The sequence below is a fragment of the Mytilus californianus genome, unplaced genomic scaffold, assembly GCF_021869535.1.
Source record: "Mytilus californianus isolate M0D057914Y unplaced genomic scaffold, xbMytCali1.0.p SCAF_13, whole genome shotgun sequence".
NCBI classification, from domain to species: Eukaryota; Metazoa; Mollusca; class Bivalvia; order Mytilida; family Mytilidae; genus Mytilus; species Mytilus californianus.
In genome coordinates, this window is record NW_026262615.1 from 18,308,219 (window position 1) to 18,330,653 (window position 22,435).

Consider the following 22,435-nt stretch of genomic DNA (forward strand, 5'->3'; position numbering starts at 1 on the left):
ATTAATTAAAAAAGAAGTACAATACACATATCCATTGTTTAAACAGATTTTTGAAGACATAATTCTTAAGCAACTTCTTATTAACAATTGATCGACTTATTCAACACATGCATTTATAAGTCAGATTTCTTTATCCAGTAACACTGTATTTTAATTTAATCTTTTGATATCAGTAAAACTTTTGAATTTTATCAGCCAGCTAGTTTCAGTCAATGTATATATTGTATATTCGTTTATGATCAAAATTTAATATTATTTTGAATACACCTTTTTTGAATGCATTCAGACGTGCATTTGTTGTACATTCAAAATCAATTTAAAAGAAATAAAGTATGCATTGTTCTCATATCATAACCGCCCTATTGAAAATCATTTCGCGGCGTTTATGAAAATTCAATAGATAGTATTTTCAATCGACAACAGTGTATTGTCAATACAAAGGTAAGGTAGTCTTTGTAGCATATCAACTCTAGCTATCGACGGATATTGGTTGATGATATGCTCTCGTGACCTTTTCAATATTTTTGGATGACCCCTGATTTGATTGATGTTTTATCTTTTAAATAGGCAGTTCCTTGTATCGATTTTAGACGATAAGTAATTTATTTAACATCCGCCGAAGTATACCTTAGATACGGGGTCTGTTTGGACAGACGTGCGTAGTACAGTATTATAAACAACATGCGTAGCTTGACGTCGTCGACTTCAACCGAACGCTTATCAGTGATAATGAAAGTGAATCTGACATAACAACGGAGAGAGATTTGATTACAATTCCGGATTCTTAATTTAAACGTATTGAGAATTTAAAGGGAAAGGATACTCCAGAGGATTTTTTCAGGATATTGTCCTGGTTTTGTGATTTCAATTTGGTCAGATTCACTGCATTTAAAGACTAATAATGAGGAATGGCAACTATGAATCCGAGGATGAGGGGGGAGTGGAGCCTCATTATCAGCAAGGATCGACTAGAGGTCTCTATACATATGTATATGTAAATGGGGACGAACATTTTCTACCAAAGAAACTTCTAGTCAATCCTAAACGTGATCGGACATATAATGCATTTCTGGACTACGCTACAAAAGTCTTAAACCCAAGATATGGTGCTGTACGAAACATTTATACCCCTGAAGGAAGACATCGTATTCGAGGATTCGAAGACATGCAACCTGACGGGAGATATGTGGCCTGTGGCAGAGAACGATATAAGAGATTAGATAGACCGTATGTATTTTGTTCTTATTTATAATTTTTTTTTTTAACTCAAATTGACAAGTGATAACAATTCAAATTGTTACTAATTTCCTCACCCCTTTTGGGTTCATAAAACACCCATTTAACATTAATATAGTAATTGGACTTCCGCCAAAGATTTTGTGTTTAAGGAATTAATGCCTATATTGTCCTTCTTGATAAAAGTTAGGGATAATATAAGAAAATCACAGAGTGAGATTAACAGGTTTTAAATTTTGCCAATGAAAGTTCTTAAATGAAAATCAGATGTACAATCAATGCAAAACTGACGTTTCATCTTATTTTTTTTCTTTCTTATTTATCATAGGCTTCTTAAAACACCGGACATATTATCAAACATATAGAGCCAACATGCTTGTTGGGGACATAATTATGTAACCTTCAGTAAAATTATGTAACCAAAGGCACAACTTTTGCACTACATTTTGATGCTATGGTACCAAGTATATCAGTTTTTCAAATCATAATTACATGGCAGAAGTCCAGTTGTAATACACCGCAACAGTCTACGCTACAGTAAACTGTGTTCCACTTGTGTATTTTTTCTGCTGCAATGAACCCTTTAAAAGGAACCAAATAATAGTAATAATCTTACACGGTGATAACTTTCATTTTATAAAAATATTTGACAATATATATATATATTTCACTTTAATTGATGACCTTGTGTAGACCTATCTTTCAAATGGTTATCAATAAGATATTATATGAACGATACAATACCAAATATGCTATCAGACCTTTATCATTCTACATTCTTTAGAATTGTACAAATATATATTCCTTTATGACATCCATTGACTTTATATTATTGATATTTTGAAGTCAAATTTAAAACACAAGACAAATCAGTAACAATGAAAACTGTAATATTATACTTATATAAATCAATGTAGTTGTTAATATATTGATATATTCTCATTTAAAGAGAGGGTCACATAAGGGTTGACTATTGACCAATGGGATTTGTTAATATAAGGATATATTCTCATTTAAAGATGGGGTTATATATGGGTTTATTAATGACCAATGGGTTTGTGAATTCATCGATGTATTCTCATCTGAGCGGGATCGGGGGGTACACAAGGGGTTATAATTGACCAAACTGATAGAATTTCCAAAAGTTTTTCCGTAAATTTCACTAAGGGGTTTTGCTACTTAACTACTTAACATAAGCAACAACAAACAAAAATAATGTGTGAAATGCTTCTCTATCGAGCATATTGATTATGCATTAAAGTACCTACCTAGGTCGTCAGTGAATCATTGCAATATTGCAGGTATTTCCATATATACTCCATAAGTACACAATAGATATAAAACTTTGTTTTATTGAGGAAGAAACCATAATATATATAAGAAGATGTGGTATGAGTGCCAATGAGACAACTCTCCATCCAAGTCAAAATTTATAAAAGTAAACCATTATAGGTCAAAGTACGGTCTTCAACACGGAGCCTTGGCTCACACCGAACAGCAAGCTATAAAGGGCCCCAAACATTACTAGTGTAAAACCATTTAAACGGGATAAACACGCATTTGTGTTTTCTTTTTTGCCCTAGTAATTGTTTCACTTACAAAACAAATATCAAAAAGTTTATGACACCATGTAAATTTTCAATATTAAGGACTCCAAATATATATATATATATATATATATGTTTTCATTATTTTTAGAAATATCCAAAATATCAAAACGTCAAAAGTACTACAGATTTTTTTTGTTGAAGAAAATATTTTTAAAAATTGTTCATGAAACCATGAAACCATGTAGATTGTAAAACAAATATATTTGAGAAAATATAGAACAAAATTTAACAAATCTGTGTTAGCAGCTCTATGGTTGGTATATTTTTTTAAATTAAATTTGAAATATCCATCCTTTTCAGTTTTTACAAAAACTCTCAGAACTAGCGAACATTTTCGGTCTTGTGTTTCATGTATAAGCAGAATGGCATGCAGTGTAATTTTATCATATAATCGTTGATAAGCCCAAAATACATGCATAAAGTTTGAAAAAGATGGAAACCAATATGTCATTCAAAAATAAACAGCACCATGACTAAGGTAAAGAAACGAGAAGACATAAAAAAAAGTCCACCAAATACTACACAGAAAACTAAAAATTAAGTAACACAAAACCCATCAAAAACCAAGAGGTGGACTCGGATTAAGCAGTTTCTGCTCCAGCAATGGCACCCGTAGTGTTGCTAATGGCAAGTTAAAAAATCGGTAACAAGTTGCGTTCGGTGACGTCACAATTGTGAAAAAGAGGCCGGGGTTGTAGCTACAACAGAAGTAATATATACAGCGTATGTTGTCACCAAGTAAATTTTTAAAATGACCTTTCTGGTGACATGGTAACAAGGAATTTAGCATAACCTTTCATTTCTAACCAATTTCCCCTTGTTTCAACTTTCAAGTGTTTGCTTTTTTATAAGTTGACAGTTTGATATGCATGTTGTAGACAAAAGCATGTCGTTTTTTTCTACATTTTCATTTTTTTTTTTTTTTCAAAAAGTCGATGTTTACTGAACACTTTGTTCTTTGCATAAAAGGGGTACATTGTTTACAATATGAATAACACGTTTATATAGAAAGTATCATTAGAATTGTTAATCTCAAATATCTACATTCTGTTTGATCTTTGTCCAATCTTTAAATTATAATCCAAAATGTACACACTCTACAATGCAAATGTTATCTTTCTTAAGTTTATGTACTCATTTTTGCAATTTTATTACTGAAAACTGCATAGTTAAAGAGATTTGGTCGTGTTTGCTTTGCAATTTCATAAACAGGTATTTTTTGTTTTATTTTACTATTTTATATCGATTTTTCATTAAAAAGCTAGAAAACGTTTGAAACATAAGTTAATGTTTTTTTATCATGTAAAATGCAATAAATAATTTATTGAATGATACGGAACATGTGCTTATACTACTCCTTTTCAGCTAAGTAACGTAAAAGGAAAAGGTTTAAATGCAAACGCTGGTACATCGCGATCGCTTGCAATAATCTTTTTGTCAAAAAATATGTTTTCATAGAGGTCTAACCTCTCCATTCCCCCCAAAGACGTCTCTTCTAAATTGCATCTTCAACAACCATTTGTTTGCTTTGTGTTTAATGTCACCCTCTTTATAAAGAATACGTTCACAAAATATATCAAAAAAGAAGTCTCTATAAGGTTAAAATAATTTGTACGCCCAACTTATTGTATTGTCTTCGATATTTTGGTTACAGTATCTCTGATAGCCTGTTTGCTCGATATGATGATGTATCCACGTTTTAGTTAAAATCACAACCTCTAATGATACAAATTGACAAAAGACGTGTTTGACGTGAAGTTTCATGCAGATGTGTCTGGTTTAATATGAAGTTATTTATCAATCCCTACACAATTTCTTTGAAGAATGTAAGATAACAATTTTCGTACATACAGCTTTAACATTGTTTAAGTTTAGAGAACTCAACTTTATTTTAAAGTTTCATCACCCCTCCCAAATTTTGAGAATGTATGTACTGTCCTTTTGATATTCGAACTTTAATCCCCGTTTTATATGTCCAAGTGAAAACGTTTGTCATCGCTGACAGTGTGTTGTCAATTTGATAGACGTCTTAGACTGATACGAATGCAAATTTCTTGACACTATCAGTCCAAATGGACAGGAATTTGCTGATATAATTGAAAATTGCCTCAATTGTTTTTCTTTATTCTACAGCGTTATCTGCGGATTTTCATGTTTTATCATTGAAAACCTCGGATTGAGATAGTGATAACCTGTAATCGTAAAGGTATCAACTCTCTTTACCTCACCATAAAAACCTCTTTATTTCTACTGTTCTTTATCTAAAGTATGATTCTTCAAGTCATCGCATTTATCATATATAAAAGATAACACTAGGTGAAGAGTCGTGACGAAAGGACATGGGAAAATCCGCGGCATGCAGCATATTATCATCCGAAAGTCAAATAGTAAAGCTGACTAAGCTACTTATCAAATCCAAATATTGTCCCTTGTTAAGTCATGAAGTTTCTGCGATCTAACATACTTGTTCACTGTTATCAAACTCATTCAGTTTAAAGTAACTGTCTTCTAGGTGAAAATGTGAAATAAATGGTTCATTGCGAATTTATTTCTAATCATTTTCCTATCAGTTTAATCTTATCATTAAGGGAATTTTAATGTTTTTGCTTTGTGCAGTGTTCCGAACGTGTTTAAACACAAATATCAATAGTAAGAATGGTTTCGTTCAGATCCCAGCTTCTAATAACAATATTGTGTTTATGAAATGTGTATGGGGTAGACAGAAAAAGAATGATGGGCAAAAAATAAAGAGTGCAGAAAAATTGGCATACAAAATAAGGAATACAGAATAATGGGTTACCTAAATAAAGAGTACTAATAGATAATAAGTGAAATAAAAACTAGTAGAATTTAGTGAAAATTGTCCTAAACAATTAAAGAATAAAAAAATGATACTACTCATCCAGACCCCCTTATCTTTTTACATGATGTTATGTTCTACTTTATTATTCGTCGTTCAATAAAATATTTACTCATGTAGAAAACATTTCTTTGCCTCATTTATCTTCATATGAACTTTCATATTAATTTTTGAAAACATATCAGAGGGTCTAGATGGGGTTTACAGAAAAGAGAATAATGGGCCAAGAGTACAGACAAATGGACCGAAAAAAAAAGAAAGAGAAAAAATAGGTCAAAAAGATAAAGAATAGAGAACAATTAAGTGCTAAAATATAAAGAATAGAGACTAAAGGGCAACATACACACAGAATAGAAAATAATGACCTAATATATAGAATACAAAACCCTCCCCATCTAGTCCCTCATATCAGTTCAGTTACCTTATAAAAGTTTGATAAATATTAATACATATTTCAATGACGGATGACTTACGGAATACATTTCATTAAGTGTTGTCACTCGACACATCAATATTCTATACAGTTAATGAAGGGATTAATCCATGTCTGCTTAACTTCCAGCGGCAAATGTTTCATATATCTAAAAGTAAATGTAGGGTGTATATATTCCAAGTAGTCAGCAACCCAACATCACAGAAAACAAAGTTATCTAGAAGTCGAGCATATATTTGTACGCCTTTTTGCTTATAATGTATAATCATCAAGTCCCAAGTCTGGAAAAAGAGAGGCGAAGGATACCTAAGGGACATTCAAACTCATAAGTCGAAAATAAACTGACAACGCCATCGCTAAAAAAGAAAAAGACAAACAGACAAACAACAGTACACAAAACACAACATAGAAAACTAATGACTGAGAAACACGAACCTTACCAAAAACCGGGGGTGATCTCAGGTGCTCTGGAAGGGTAAGCAGATCCTTCTCTACATAGAGAGTTGTCACAGACTATCAAAGATCTGTAATCCCTGAATTCCCTGACATAATCATTAGGATATACCAAAACACAAAAACCGTCCAGGTTGCTGGCTTTGGACAGGAACATGAACATGGTTTGGGTTTGGGGTTACATTAGTTTATAGTTTTCATATAATTTAAAGGAAGTCTAAAGTTCTTAATCTGCAGGTATGATATCAATGCCGTCTTATCATGGATCTCTTCATGTTTAGAACAATATGTTGAATTCACCCTGCTTTATTCTATAATAATACAGGATATAGTCCGTATTTAACGTATGAATTCAATAAATGTGATCTGGGGTATAAGTCAATGAGACAACAACTCAACGATAAAAATAATCATACGACATATAAAGGGCAATATAAAGATTGATTTTTTAACAATAGACATCTTTTTATACAATATGACAAGCTCTAATTCGTCCCGTTTATATAATAGTTGTAAATAAATTTACTAGAAAAGACGCAAAATCTGCCACCTACATCTACTTTTCAAAATAACGAAAACTTTAAGATATGACATACGGTAACTGCTGACTAGGGTCCTGACTTGATACAGGCATTTAAAAATGTGGCGTCTTTAAACTAATTTTTATAGATCTCCACCATCTCCCTTTTAAATATCTATCAGTAGATTTAAAAAAACGTACATTTAAGAACATAAAATAAAAACCTGTACTGGAAAAGCAACGCTCTTGACCAAACGATAACATTGCAATGGAAAAATGTGTGACCTTCATACGGCCTTTCCGACGCATGGCTGGTTAAGAATACACCCCCACCCCCCCTTTTTTCCCTTTTTTACCCGATCGAGAAGAACTTTTCCATCATATGTTCGATCCAATCCGATATATATCTGTGATGATTTCAGTAACAAATATATAGAAAGATTGCAGATTGCTCATGTTTATAAACGAATTCATAAAAGGAAGGGACATGAAACGTCATAGCCCAACAAGAAGCGCATTAGTAAATTAAGTATGTGAAGTTCAATCACACTGTAGTTATAGAACAGGTACCCGTTATTACTTGACTAAACGAAAAACGCTTATTTTATTAGAAATAAATATACATATAATACAAAAATAACAAGATGTGGTATTATTGCCAATGAGACAATTATCAATCAGATTTGAAATGACGTAGAAATAAGCAACTATAGATGAGCAAATCACATACTGTATAGACAGCTATCAAAGGTCCGACATGACAACATGTAAAACAATTCAAACGGGAAAATCAATGGATTCATTAACGTAGAAAAAAAAATAACGATAAACAAATATGACAGCAAACCAACGACTGAATTACAGGCTGAAATTAGACGGATAACAGTGATAACAACAGATCACACCAAGTACCAACTCCCGACTTCCTTAAACACACAAAGACAAGCAACAACGAACAACTCATAAAAGATAATCCAAATAGCCTGACTTAGAACAGTTTTAGTTTATTTCGGAAGTCAATTTAAGTGATGCTTCTATTCTTTGCAATTTAGAATATTTGAGAACAGAAAGTCAATTGTTAATGAAGTCAGTCTAGGCAAGATCCACAAAAATCGTCTTTATAATAATTGAAACAATAAATATATTTTTAGAAGACTTCCTCTGATATTTTTCGTAAATTAGAACATTGTTGGTGTATATTTTAACTGTTTCAGTATAAGCAATGTATGTGCTAACAAATCTTCTTTCAACATGTTCAAGTAATCAAATTGACAGTTTTATTTAGACTGTTACCTGAGACCACCCCCGGTTTTTGGTGAGGTTCGTGCTGCTCAGTCTTTAGTTTTCTATGTTGTGTTTTGTTAACATTTGTTTGTCTTTTGGTCGTTTTTCATTTTTTGCCCTGACGTTGTCAGTTTGTTTTCGACTTATGAGTTTGAATATCCCTATGGTATCTTCCACCTCTCTTTTATAATTACTTTTTTTTCTAAATTGATGACATCATTTTGTTTTCTTCAATCAAAGCTACAACAACCGGTAATTTTTGCAACGGCTTTTATTTGCACACCTTATAACCGACATTCTGTACGGCAGATACCATATGACTTGTGTTCCCAATTGCTATAAAAAAAAACGATTGTTTTTGCTATCGTGTACAGCAGATTTTTGTCTCCGTTCCAATCGATTATCATTGCAATACAACTGATTTTGCAATAAAGAATAGCCGATATTGATCTATGTTACCTATTGTATTTGCCTCTCCGATAGCAATTAAAAGGGTGTGTTGAGAAACAAAGTATACTGAATGACTACGTGTAACTATGCTGTCTTGAATAAGAATGGTTCATGCTGCTTATAACAATTAATAATGTCTGAAAATCCTATTGAAAAACAATGGAACGTTTGTCTCGATGCTTCTTACACCACATAACATCAAAGCGAAAAATCAAGGAGACTCTTACATAATTTTATTGAATAAGATAAAAGTTAATCTTTGTTTGAGCTGAGTGCTCAGTAATTTGATCTCGTATGCATTTGTTGCTATACTATTTTGTGTATCGTAAATATTTGTACCCATTTTGCAATATTCAGGCGTACAAATGCGTTTCATCTTTGTCATAACAAGGCTTTGTGGTGTCAACTTTTGACATGGAGAACTATAGACAAAACTACGTCATGAAGCTTGAAAATACAAACTGTTGCAGAACTGAATTTAGATATCAAACTTGATATATTTCTCATATCCATAAATGGGAAGGATTATAATAAATCTTTGCATTGCATTGATTTTGCAACATATCACATACGATCCTCTCAAAAAGTTATTGCAAGTGTTCTTGAATGCACAGATAGTGTGACATCTCTCTACACGAAGTATCCGAATTAACACTACCATTTAGACCGGACCTTGCTGCGTATTTATAAATAACCCGCAGTTAAACGGATGCATTACTTTAGTAATAGTTTAACAGCTGGAAGGGGAAGTCCAAGGAATGACCTTAGCTGTATATCTTAGTCAACCCATTGGATCTAAATGATTGAAAAGTTTCTATATTATATATTGTTTTTCTTTGAGTGTTCGGTTTTATTGCAAACGAGGGAATGACAACGGAATTGTGTCTACGCCATTTTCGTGATAACGGAAATGATAATATGTCTAGCTCTGAGTTGTGGGAATTCTCAATTTAAAAAAATGCTGATGTAGATTAATTTTCGTGCTTTTTATAGCACCGTTAAATGCTCTGAATATTCCCAGCATATTGCACTCGTTAATAAAATATCGAAAAAGAGTTTAGATTTCAGATGTGTTTATGAAGTGTAAATTTCAGATCTTATGTAAACATGAAAAAGCTTTCAGGTCGATTAGTTTGGATTATTTATGACATTTTTTTCCTGATAAAACCTTGGTGAATAAGAATTTCTTTATTGACATGTATAATGCACTATGTATATTACACAGATTTTAAATATCCATGGAATAAAGAGAGTGAGAATCGGCATGTTTTTATTTTCATATATAAATACAAGTGTGGACACAGATCAGTGTGGAAAGTAATTGTTGTATGAGTGTTAGTATTTTTGACAGTGTTTTTTTTCACTGAGTTTATGTATTGGTTGTGTCCCACCAGATTTTTTTTTATCTATTTCTATGTTTCTCTCATATAGCCCTGTATCAAACTGTTCCACAGTGACAGCCATCTTGGAGTTTTATATAAGTAGAAAAAGCTGTAATTAGCTAAGTGCAGGGTTCAATATTTTTAACATATTATATATTACTTGTATATATACAAGCATATGAGATGAATGATTTGCAACAAGTACGTAGCGCTGCCACCAGTGGATGTAATTGGTGACCCTCTCGGACAAACTGATCCAAATTCGTTATATGGTGTGGGCTTTTGTGAAATGTTTTTTTATTAAAGGTTTTGTGGTATTGTCTTATTTTTTCATTCTTATATATATTAATATAGGAATCACTCTTTCCGATTTTCCGTTCGTCCGACCGTCTGTCTGTCTTTTTGTCTTTTTGTCTATGTGCTGTTTATCCTACTTCCATCTATGATTTTGAAAGTCCAATTGTATGTTCTTACTAATTTTTGAAACCTATAAAACATAATCGATCCAAAACAAACACTGATTAAAGTAAAATAAAAAACAAACAAACAAATTCAGCGCAGTGGGCACAAAAACTTAAAAATATGTTCGGCGTTGATCCGCTCGAGATGAGGAAAATTATTAGGGACACCCTACTCTAATCTCATGTTCGATATCCGCCCCTTTATATTCATATACATGGATACCCCGTTTCCTTTGTTTTTCTATTATAGTATCATTATTGAGTCTGATAAGCCATGATCTATTTTAAAGTGACAATGAGAAATTGTGAAATAACCACCAATGCAGCCATTATACACCTGAAAGTTACTTATAAAGATCGTTTAATGTTTTTATATCCCTTGTTGATAACCAATGTTTGAAAAATCCTTTTTATTTCATGTAAAGGACAAATATGTTTATCATCAAAAATCACCGTGAATGTTTTTTTTGTTTTGTTTTTTTTTTTTTTTTTGTTTGGATTTTTTTATGAATATCATTAAATCGAGATAGATACAAATTTATAATATACTATCAAATATTTCATGTAGATTTCTATCTAAAATAAAAATATAATATTTGCCTACATTTTTACTGGCCTTCCTTTATAGATAGAGCTTAAAAGAGGAGCATTTCCGATGAGTTAGAATAAAGCATCTTGACCAGTATTGCATTCCAAACTATCCCCTTGAAATTTGGTGACGATAGAGAGGTTCCTTGTAAAACGATAGATAAACAAGATGGTTGAAATGAACACTAAGTTGCTATCGCACAGTCAGGATTCTACTTCGTCAAAATTATCTCCCCATTACGCCAACTAATTTTTATAATCTTAAAAATGGAAGCCATTGTAGTGATGACGCGCTGTCAATTTAGCTCTTGAAAACCGATAAATGTATCCACATAGGATCATTACGATCCTTATATGCCAGTTGTTTTCTAAAAGACAAATGTATCTACTAGCTATTTAGCATCATTCAATGTACTATTACGCATTTGGTCAACTTAAAACTATTGTCTGATCGGTTGTCAGGGGGAATTTTCGAAAGTTCAAAAATATTAAAAAAAATTCTAATTAAATATTTCGTGGAAGGGCAGACTAAAAATTTTCAGAGGTTGAAGACTAATTACCCTAGATAACACACAAAAAAAATTAAGTTTTTTTTAAAGTTATGCATTTTTAAGATCCACTTTGAAAGTCTGTCGTCAAGTACTTTTAGTAAAAATTTGTTTTTCGAACACACCTATTCTGTTGTTATGACACATTAGAAAGTTATTTCACATGACCCATATATTTCATTTTTTGGTACTGTAAATTTTTTATGTTATTATATCAACCTAGAGTCAAATTATATAAAAATAATAGAATCTGAAGCGAGATGATGTATCAAATATTTTTCTTTTTTACGTTTTTCAGACAGAATAGTCAACTCAAACACGCCTAAATATTTCTCTTTTCGATGAAATTATTGCCCATTTTGGGGATTTTTTGCCAAAACTGTCGCCGGGGGCAGAGATACAAATTAAATCTTTAAAAATATCAATTACTTATCTTTCTGTGGATTTTTTTTCGGCGGAAATTTATGCTTATGTACAAAAAAGATCCACATGTATTTGCACCTACCACAATCAACGATTTTGTAAAAAAAATTCTATAATGTAAAAGTTTACAAATATCTCGAAGCTCCATACCATAATTTAGGTAAAAACACATACATAAGATGCATAAAATCCTAAATTAGGCGCTTTCAATGAACTTTCAAAGCCCATAGAAACAGACGTTAATAGTTCAAATTTACCAACTTGGCTTTTTTAACCTTCTGTAACAAAAGTTCCATCTCTTTTGTTGAATTTCAACTAGGTTTCCGCCTGCGCAGGAATTGGACACATTAAGGTATCAATGTTATTTGAAATTATCACTGAAATATCTGGTACTATATCATATCGGGGTTACTCGGGTACTAAGTGGTATTGCCCTGGAGAATATTCCTCAACTATAGTGATTATCCCCATAGTATACAACAAAAGATAAATATAAATGTATATAAAAAAATAAATGACCTTCAAATTGAAATTTCATCGTACCAAAATAGAAGTTTAATTGTAGTAAACATCATGGTTTTTTTTCAAAAAATTATAATCCCTTTAATTGCAACTGAACAAAAGGTTCACAATGTCTGATTTTATCATTTATATTACAATGGTGAAACATTTAAATTAAATTGAATACATAGATGACATGGAGTTAATAAAAAAAACTTTTGACCTAAGCAATTAAATCAATAAGTAAAACAAAGTTGATAAATAAACTAGATTGCCCTAGATTACTTTAGATTGCTTTGATAAACATACAAACTACGCAAGTCGTTCAGTATTGAACACAGTAGTAATTATAAAATAAGTCTTGTTAAATTGGACTAATAAATGTACGCCTTCTGAGTCTTTAAACAAAAACGACTTAAAAGGTCAGAAGAAAAAGTTTTGTTCTTCGTTTGTGTAAGACTATGTACCGAATTCGTTAAATTAGAATTTCAGGTATGGGCTGATTGGTGGGAAACTGATACATATATATATGTTACAGGCATTTTCTAAATGTGGGCACTTTTTAAAATGCCTTAAAACTTTAGGCATTTTTTAAAATGCCTGCAAGATTCAGGCATTTTACATAATGACTAATTGTTCTAGGCATTTTATAAAATGCCTTGAAAAATTGAAAGGCGTTTTACAAAATTCCTAAAATTAGTTTATAGAATGAAATGTTAAAAAAAAACAATTGAAAGCTTTGAACAACAGAACGGTTAGATTTATGATAATTACTGAATGTTAAAGCTTGCATATTAAGAGTTTTAATAATCAAAAATAAATTTTACTGGATTATTCTAAATTCATACTAGCAAAGAACTCGGCAATTATTTGTTATTTCTTAAAATGTTTTGACGGGTGATGCAGCTATACGCCTACCCTGTCAATGCACCGTTATCTGTCTCTTCTTGGTCAATTTTCGAGATTTTAACCACAGTTAACTACTGTCTCAATTCATCAGATTGCCAAGACTCAGGAATTTACTTGAGGCAGTGAAGATGAAAATACTCATATCTTTGCATCACAACCAAAAACGGCCTTGTATGGCAAAACCCATGGTATAGAGGGAAATTTGTTTGGATGTGGATGTATAAATTCTCATTATTTCTGAATAGGGACATTAAATATATTGCCGCATGTTAGTTAAGTGCAACACTCTCTGCACGTTAAGAATTCTATGACCGTTCTGCATGTGTAATTTTCTGTCCCTATCCAAAATACCTTCATTTCAATTGCAAGCACCAGTAGAAATTCCTGTCCGTTGTCCAGGTCAGTCCACTGCAGAAATAACCCAGATGAATTATAACCATATTGTTCTCGTCTTAAAAATGCAGGAAATATTTGCTACTGAAAGTAAACAAACAGCAATCAGTCCATTAAAAACAAACTTCTTTTTCTCTGCTTCATATGTTTCACTTCACTGTTTTGAATCTAGATTTTCTAGAAATTCGTCTGTAAATTTTGTTCTATTGAAAAAAAAACAATTTGTCCTTCTGCCAATTTGACAAAATAATCATAAATTTACTACTAGTATCTGAAATACAGAGTGAGTACATACTTAACGTAGTTTCACTAAAAAGAACATATCATATGATATACAAACCTTTTTGAAGAATAAATTAATTCTACTGAACAATTAGTTATTTTCTTTGCAAGATGTTGTGTTTTGTCCACTTTTTGTAATATTCATCTCAATGATATCCTATTTCTACAAATTGCCTGAAAGTGAACAGGCAATTTGCTGAATTTTGTTTCAAAATTTCAGTCATTTTACAAAATGACTATGTATTTTTAGTCATTTTATATAATGCCTGTCAAGGTTAGGCATTTTATAAATTGCCTGAAAATTCAGTCATTTTACAAAATGCCTCAATTTAGAAAATGCCTGTAACATATATAATATATATATTTATAGGAGGTGGAGATATTAAACAAAATATCTTTAAAAAGTATGAGACAAAACCTTTTGAGATTTATTAAAGAATTAGAAGAGAGATTGTGTAACGTAATTACATCTTCTATTTGAAAATTTATACATTTGTGGAAAAAACTAAATTTAAGGCATCAAATAAATAAACAGGTTACACACACAATTGGTGTTTCATGAAGATACAAAATTAATAAATTGTAACGTTATATCAAGATAGTTCCAAATCCCGCAGGCAAAGTAGATCTTAGATGGATTTATCTATTATTTGTATGTCAGAGTAGATCTTAGATGGATTTATCTATTATTTGTATGTCAGAGTAGATCTTAGATGGATTTATCTATTATTTGTATGTCAGAGTAGATCTTAGATGGATTTATCTATTATTTGTATGTCAGAGTAGATCTTAGATGGATTTATCTATTATTTGTATGTCTCTTTTGGTCATAAAGTTCTTCACGTGTTTCGATACTTAAGGATGTTCTCTACTCTGTTTCAAAATAACAGGCTTTTTAAAAGACTGATATTATTTGATAGTATATGAATAAAGAACTAAAAAAAGCAGAAAAAAATGAAGGGTCCGTGTCCATGTTTTCGAGATATAAGCCTTCGAAAATTTGGCGGGAAATGATTCTCTCTAGATTTTTCATATATTTAACATTGACACCTTTTTTCTTTCAAAAACAATGAAAAAATAATAAAGATTTTATAAGATTTTCAAATATGGCTTTTTAAACTATATGTAATAAAATTATGAAAAGAAAAGAAGGGATTATTTGACTAAATTATTTAATGGCCAAACATGGATAAAACAAGAGGATTCCGAAAATCTGGCAAAAATTCAAAAACAAGAGGAGTGAACATCTTTAATCATCCTTGGATTTCAAATATTTGGCTTTGAGCGTTCCTGGTGAAGAGGAATAAACAAAAAGCCTTTGACGCATAAAATTCATAAAATGTAATTTCCATTTATTCCTATTGTCTATTGACAACAAATAAACATAGTTTATTTGAGCCTTATACAATATTTCTTCAAACTTTTAATTTAAACTTTTAAACAAACTGCTGTTGTGTATTTATTTATAAGAATATAACAAAAATAAAGTGTATTGCTTCATGTGCACTGCTTAAGGGTAAACTATTTATACTCTATATTCCTTCGTTCAAGTGGAAAGATCACCCTTTATCTTTTTTCTCTAAATCTTATTGTCAAATACTTCTAAATATGTCAATGTTTTGTATACAGACCAGCAAATCTATATCAGTAAATCAAACTATTCGAGCGCACCGATGATTTTTCTTATTGAAACGTCAGATTATTCACAGATTATTGCTGTGAGTAACTTGTTTGTTTGACAGAAAACTTTCCTTTTATTTGAAAATTAGCCAAATTTATTGAATCAACAAGTGAGTCGTAGATCAATTTACAAAAGTTACAAATCACCACCAAATGTTTTATATTATTTCTATATAAGTACATTACATGTATTCTAAAGTAATTTAGTTTTGTCCCCCCCCCCCTCTTTTGGGAATACTCTTTACACAGAAACTTCAATAAAAAATGTAGATAAGCTTGTTTAAGCCTTATCTATTAATAAAATTGAGAATGGAAATGGGGAATGTGTCAAAGAGACTACAACCCGACCATAGAGCAGACAACAGCCGAAGGCCACCAATGGGTTTTCAATGCAGCGAGAAACTCCCGCACCCGGAGGCGTCCTTCAGCTGGCCTCTAAACAAATATGTATACTAGTTCAGTGATAATGGACGTCATACTAAACTCCAAATTATACACAAGAAACTAAAATTAAAAATGATACAAGACTAACAAAGGCCAGAGGCTCCTGACTTGGGACAGGCGCAAAAATGCGGCGGGGTTAAACATGTTTTTTGAGATCTCAACCCTCCCTCTATACCTCTAGCCAATGTAGAAAAAAAACAAACGTACAGTAAAACTCAGTTTAAGAGAAGTCCGAGTCCGATGTCAGAATAGGAAACAAAAGAAAATAAACAAAATGACAATAATACATAAATAACAACAGACTACTAGCAGTTACTGACATGCCAGCTCCAGACCTCCATTAAACTGGTTGCAAGATTATGTCTTCATCATATGAATATCAGGCACAATCCCTCCTGTTAGGGGTTAAGTATTATACCGTCATAAAATATATGAGAAGAACATAACCCGTGTCATGCCAACAACTGGTTTTAGAATAAATATGTTTAATTCCGATGCAAAGACCCTATAAGTGAATCAATATTAAAGCCAAAATATGCAATCTTTAATGACCTGACAACAGTATCGTAACTATATCCCTTCTTAATAAGTCTGTTTAAAGGTTTTGTCAGCTTTTGAGGTGAATACTGACATTTTTGTGCTTTGTAAAGAATATTACCATAAAAGATTGGATGTGAAATACCCGAACGTATAAGATGTCTGCATGTTGAGTTATATTTACGAATGATGTCCTTATACCGACGATAAAATTTAGTAAATGTTTTGACTAGTTTGTGATATCGAAAACCCTGGTGTAATAATTTTTTAGTAATATATAAATTTCTCTCGCTGAAATCTAATACGTTGTTACAAACACGAGCGAATCGTACAAGTTGAGATATGTAAACACCATAAGATGGTGACAAGGGAACGTCACCATCTAAAAATGGATAATTAACAATAGGAAATGGAAAATCATCTCTTTTATCATAAATTTCTGTATTAAGCTTCCCGTTAATGATAAAGATATCAAGATCGAGGAAAGGACAGTGGTCATTGTTAGTATTAGCTTTATTTAAAGTAAGTTCAACAGGATAAATTTCTTTAGTATACATTCCAAGTATGGATTTATTATATTGTCAGAATTTGTGCATCATACAATTTCGCACAATATCCACTTTATAAATTTCTTACAGTTTGCGTTTCGATTATTATTTGAACATGAAATAAATTACTTGTCAAGGTATTTCTTCCTGGCTTAAAGGGAAATCACACTATTGTTTATACGCATCGCTCTCGGTGCCGCTATAGTGTCGTGACCGTATTATGACGTCGCCGTTTTCGAGTCCGTCGTAAAGGTTGCTAATTTCTAAAATGGCGGCCCGCTCAAAGGGACGTTCACTAAAGCAGAAAAAGCAAATGACGTTTTGATGAAAATTCTACTCGAAACGAACAAAATGTATGGCAAAAAAATAGCCGAAAGTGGTCTTGATATGGTCTTGATATGAATTACCTTACGATTGGGTTCAAATGAGTTACTCTCTCCAAATAAAGATATTATTATTATTATTTTCATTTACTGTAAAGTTTATATTTTCATATATTAACATATTTATTGATCTCGCAGATTTCTTAGTTTCACGAAGAAAAAAAAATTTAAAAACAAAAGAGATATTTATAACTCTTTTTGTCGATCATTTCAGTTTAATCAAAGCGTACATCGGCAAATGTGAAATCCGTCCGGTCAACTTTGTTTTTTTAGAAAAAACATTTTGTTTTACTATAAAGTTTAAATTTTCATATAAGATAACTTTTAATCTCGCAGATTTCTTAGTTGTATGAAAAAATATTGTAAAACAAAAGAGATATTACTAGTAACACTTTTTGTCGATCAGTTCAATATATGTAAAGCGTACATCAGTGAGTGTGAAATCCGTCCGGTCAACCTTTTTTTATTAGATTTTCATAAAATATAGTCTAGTATTTCTAAGGTCTTCAAATATTAAAATAATCTATCAAATAACAAAAAAGTTCTGACTTTTTATATATCATCCGGTCAATACGGGCAATTGTCCTGTCATTAGTGTAACCCAACTGTTGGCATCGTATCGTCGCGATGCGGTATGTGGGAATATACTGGAATAAAATAACAATATACCAAGAGTAACAGCATGTTAGCGTACAATTTCCGGAATTTGTAGTTTTCTTTCCAACAGAGGGATGTAAATAAGAACAATGAGTTTCGATGTTCCTTTGGTGTCAAACGCCTCTCTCTCTCTGTCTCTCTTTTTCTTTTCTTTTTTTTTTGGGGGGGGGAGGGGGTGGCACAAACACATGAACACGAGTGATTCGTAGAGTAATCATATTTGTTGAAATATCAAACCTTATTTAAGAATAACGCCATGCAGTTAAACATCACTGTAAAAGAAGCATACACAATTTTACATCGGTTGCTGGCTGTCGAAATCAAAGAAAATTTAGCACCGTATTATATAGTACATTATACTCAATCTTCCTTTAATTCTTTGTACAGGCTTACATAATTTGGGCACAAAAAAAAATCATATTTTGTAGTATTTCTTCAAACTGTCAATTATAGCGAACTGTACGACCAGCAAATTAAAAAATAAGGCCGCTAGACGTCAGAGCAATCTGGGAATATCAAACACTATGCCTAGTTATTTTTGTCCTATTGATGACCGTACTGCCTACAACAACAAAAAATCCACACTGTATATTTGGCTTTACAAGTCTCCTACAAGAGAAATATTTAACACACACACATGTATTTATGTAGAGAAATATGTATTTCAGAGTGCTAAACTGTAACCATCACATTAAGGTCCGTCTTGTGAAAGAGTATTCATCTCATATAGAAACAAAATTTGTGCTGATATTCATGTAATATTTGCCACTGAAAGTTTTGCAAAAATCAAGAAAAAAACAAAAACAAAACCAAAAATAGTAGTTTAGATGTAGGTTCGTGATCAGATCACTCAATGTGATCACTTGCATGTCAACAAACAGTGATATAGGGAGATTGTCAGATGACTGTAAAGGACAACCATTTGTTTAATACAAAGGTAGCTGATTTACTCTTGATACCTTGGTTCTTTAAAAAAAAATGACCAACATGATATAGCAGAGTGCTGAAAGTGGCACACACAATCAATTAATCAGTTTTGGAAAAAAAAAGTGTATAGGCTATACCATACTGAAACATAAATGTGATAAAAGAATATACAATTCAAGAAAGAGAGGTGCACCAACAGAAAATAGAAACTGCAATCTTTCTTTTAATTTCATCGGATCTCAAAATTTTTACTCTTACCAGAATTTATTCTATCTTACAGTATAACTCTCTAAGTGGAACTCAAGCTTTAACTAGAACTCTTACTCGAATTAACATTCGAACTAAAAATAAAACTGGAACTTTAACTCAAAATTTAGCTGGAACTCGAACTCTTATCCTACCTCAAAGGTTATCCACACTCTCATTTTTCATCTGATAAAAAAATTCGTAAAGGTTCCACGGAACCCAGTGTCTCGCCTACTTTTGCTGTTAATCGCAGGCTCAACAAAAATGAGGAAAAAAATCAGTAAAAATATTCCTCTCGATACTATCTTTTGATTGTAAGAAGCTTCTGTCCAAGTTTGGTATAAATCTAGGATAGTTTATGGATCTAATAAATGTTTTAAAAACTTTAACTGCATACTGTATGTAATGTTACATGGAAGAAAAACTAAGTCCATTTATAAGTAAAATACGGATAAACAGGTACAAAATTTTGACAAAATTTCCTTCGAGATACAAGCTTTTGATCATAAACAAGCTTCTGTCCAAGTTTGGTAAATATCCAGGATAGTTTAAGAAAGTTATTAAAATCTTAAAAACTTTAACCACAGAGTGAATGTATTGTTTCCTGGCAGAAAAACTAAGTCAATTTATAAGTAAAATACGGAAAAAATAGATTTTGTTTTTTACAAAATTTACTTCTGGATACTATCTTTTGATCATAAACAAGCTTCTGACCAAGTTTGGTACGAATCCAGGATAGTTTAAGAAAGTTATTAAAAATTTAAAAACTCTAACCACAGAGTGACTGTATTGTTTCCTGGCAGAAAAACTAAGTCCATTTATAAGTCAAATATGGAAAAACAGGAATTTTATTTTTACAAAATTTACTTCTGGATACTATCTTATGATCATAAACAAGCTTCTGTCCAAGTTTGGTAGAAATCCAGGATAGTTTAAGAAAGTTATTAAAACTTCAAAAACTTTAACCACAGAGTGAATATTTGTGGACGCCGCCAGCTGCCGCCGGCGACGACGACGACGACGACGCTGACGACGGAATGTAGGATCGCTATGTCTCGCTTTTTCGACTAAAGTCGAAGGCTCGACAAAAAACTAGAGTTAGATAAAATATATCAACATGTCCACAGAAACACGGATAGATGTATAGCAGAACAAGAAAAAAACTAGATCCGTTTATTACAAATTTAAAGATTTTTGTCGAGCCTGCGACTTTTGTCGCAAAAGCGAGACATAGCGATCCTACATTCCGTCGTCGGCGTCGTCGTCGTCGTCGGCGGCGTCCACAAATATTCACTCTGTGGTTAAAGTTTTTGAAATTTTAATAACTTTCTTAAACTATCCTGGATTTCTACCAAACTTGGACAGAAGCTTGTTTATGATCATAAGATAGTATCCAGAAGTAAATTTTATAAAAAAAAAAATCCTAATTATCCGTATTTTACTTATAAATGGACTTAGTTTTTCTGCCAGTTAACATTACATTCACTCTGTGGTTAAAGTTTTAAAATTTTTAATAACTTTCTTAAACTACCCTGGATTTGTACCAAACTTGGACAGAAGCTTGTTTATGATCAAAAGCTAGTATTTAGAAGGAAATTTTGTAAAAATTTATTTCCTGTTTTTCCGTATATTACTTATAAATGGACTTAGTTTTTCTTCCAGTTAACGTTACATAGAGTCTGCAGTTGAAGTTTTTAAAACATTTATTATATTCATAAACCATTTCATTAACTGTATCAATTATGTGCATTCCCCTATCACACTGAAAACATAGACAATAGCAAAAGTAGGCTAGACACTGGGTTCCGCGGAACCCTTAAGAATGTTTTTATTACATATCAACTGGGAACATTATATGTTCCCGATATCAATATGGCGATGTGTATTTTATTGTCAATTAACTCTAAATTATCAGATGCATTGTATTTCTCATAACATACCAAAGTTGAGCGATTAATCGAATGGTAATAAAATATACGTAATACATAAAGTTTTAATACACAGGCAATGAACATTGAACATATTATGTACAATCAGAGACATATAATACAATGTCTCTGGTACAATGAACATGAAACGATGTATAAAAAATGGATGCGGGATGATAGAACCCAGAAAAAAATTTGGTTTCCACAGTTCGAAGAAATTATGAAGCGTTGTGTTATTACGGAAATGTTAGCCAATTTTAAATTCCTACCGAAAATAGGTTTCTTTTAACGTGCTGAATTTGTGGCATTTTTAACACGGCATTTCAGATTTTATCTTCCCGGTGCGTATGGACAAGCTAGTGAAATTATGGTAACGAAATTATTCTGCCTGCAGTCTAAAAGGAAAGTGATCTTTTCAGCACGGATACCCTCAGTCTTCCGAGGTAGAAGATTCTTTATCTGGAAGCCGAAAATTATTTCTATAATACGGCATGAGGCAAACATTCGTTTTCCCCATACAACAAATGCAATTAAAAAAATGAGATGACTTCAACTTTGACAATTACTTTATAATAAACTGTTATTGTATCTATGTTAAACGATTGATAAAAATATCAATGAATAATCAAAATACCTTAAAAAATGTTAAAAAATTATATAATATTTTGTAATGAAAAGGTTTAATTCAACCCAAGCGTTGCAAGAAATGCTGTTATGCCAGCAACGTCGTTCTATAACGTAAAACAGAAAAG

At 31.8% G+C, this 22,435-nt stretch overlaps 1 protein-coding gene across 15 annotated transcripts in view; it reads left to right on the forward strand.

Moving 5' to 3' along the window:
* The first annotated feature begins 418 nt into the window (after positions 1 to 418).
* The window catches only part of LOC127723307 (doublecortin domain-containing protein 2-like), a 130,239-nt gene continuing 108,222 nt past the window's right edge, over positions 419 to 22,435 (forward strand). For 4 of the 15 annotated variants that reach the window (XM_052229872.1, XM_052229871.1, XM_052229868.1 and 1 more), the window contains exon 1: positions 425 to 1,227. In XM_052229872.1, the coding sequence (XP_052085832.1) occupies positions 902 to 1,227 (326 nt within the window). In that variant the 5' untranslated portion in view covers positions 425 to 901. Of the gene's footprint in view, positions 1,228 to 22,435 lie in introns of all 15 variants that reach the window. The other 11 variants (XM_052229860.1, XM_052229870.1, XM_052229866.1 and 8 more) reach the window with 7 other exon arrangements.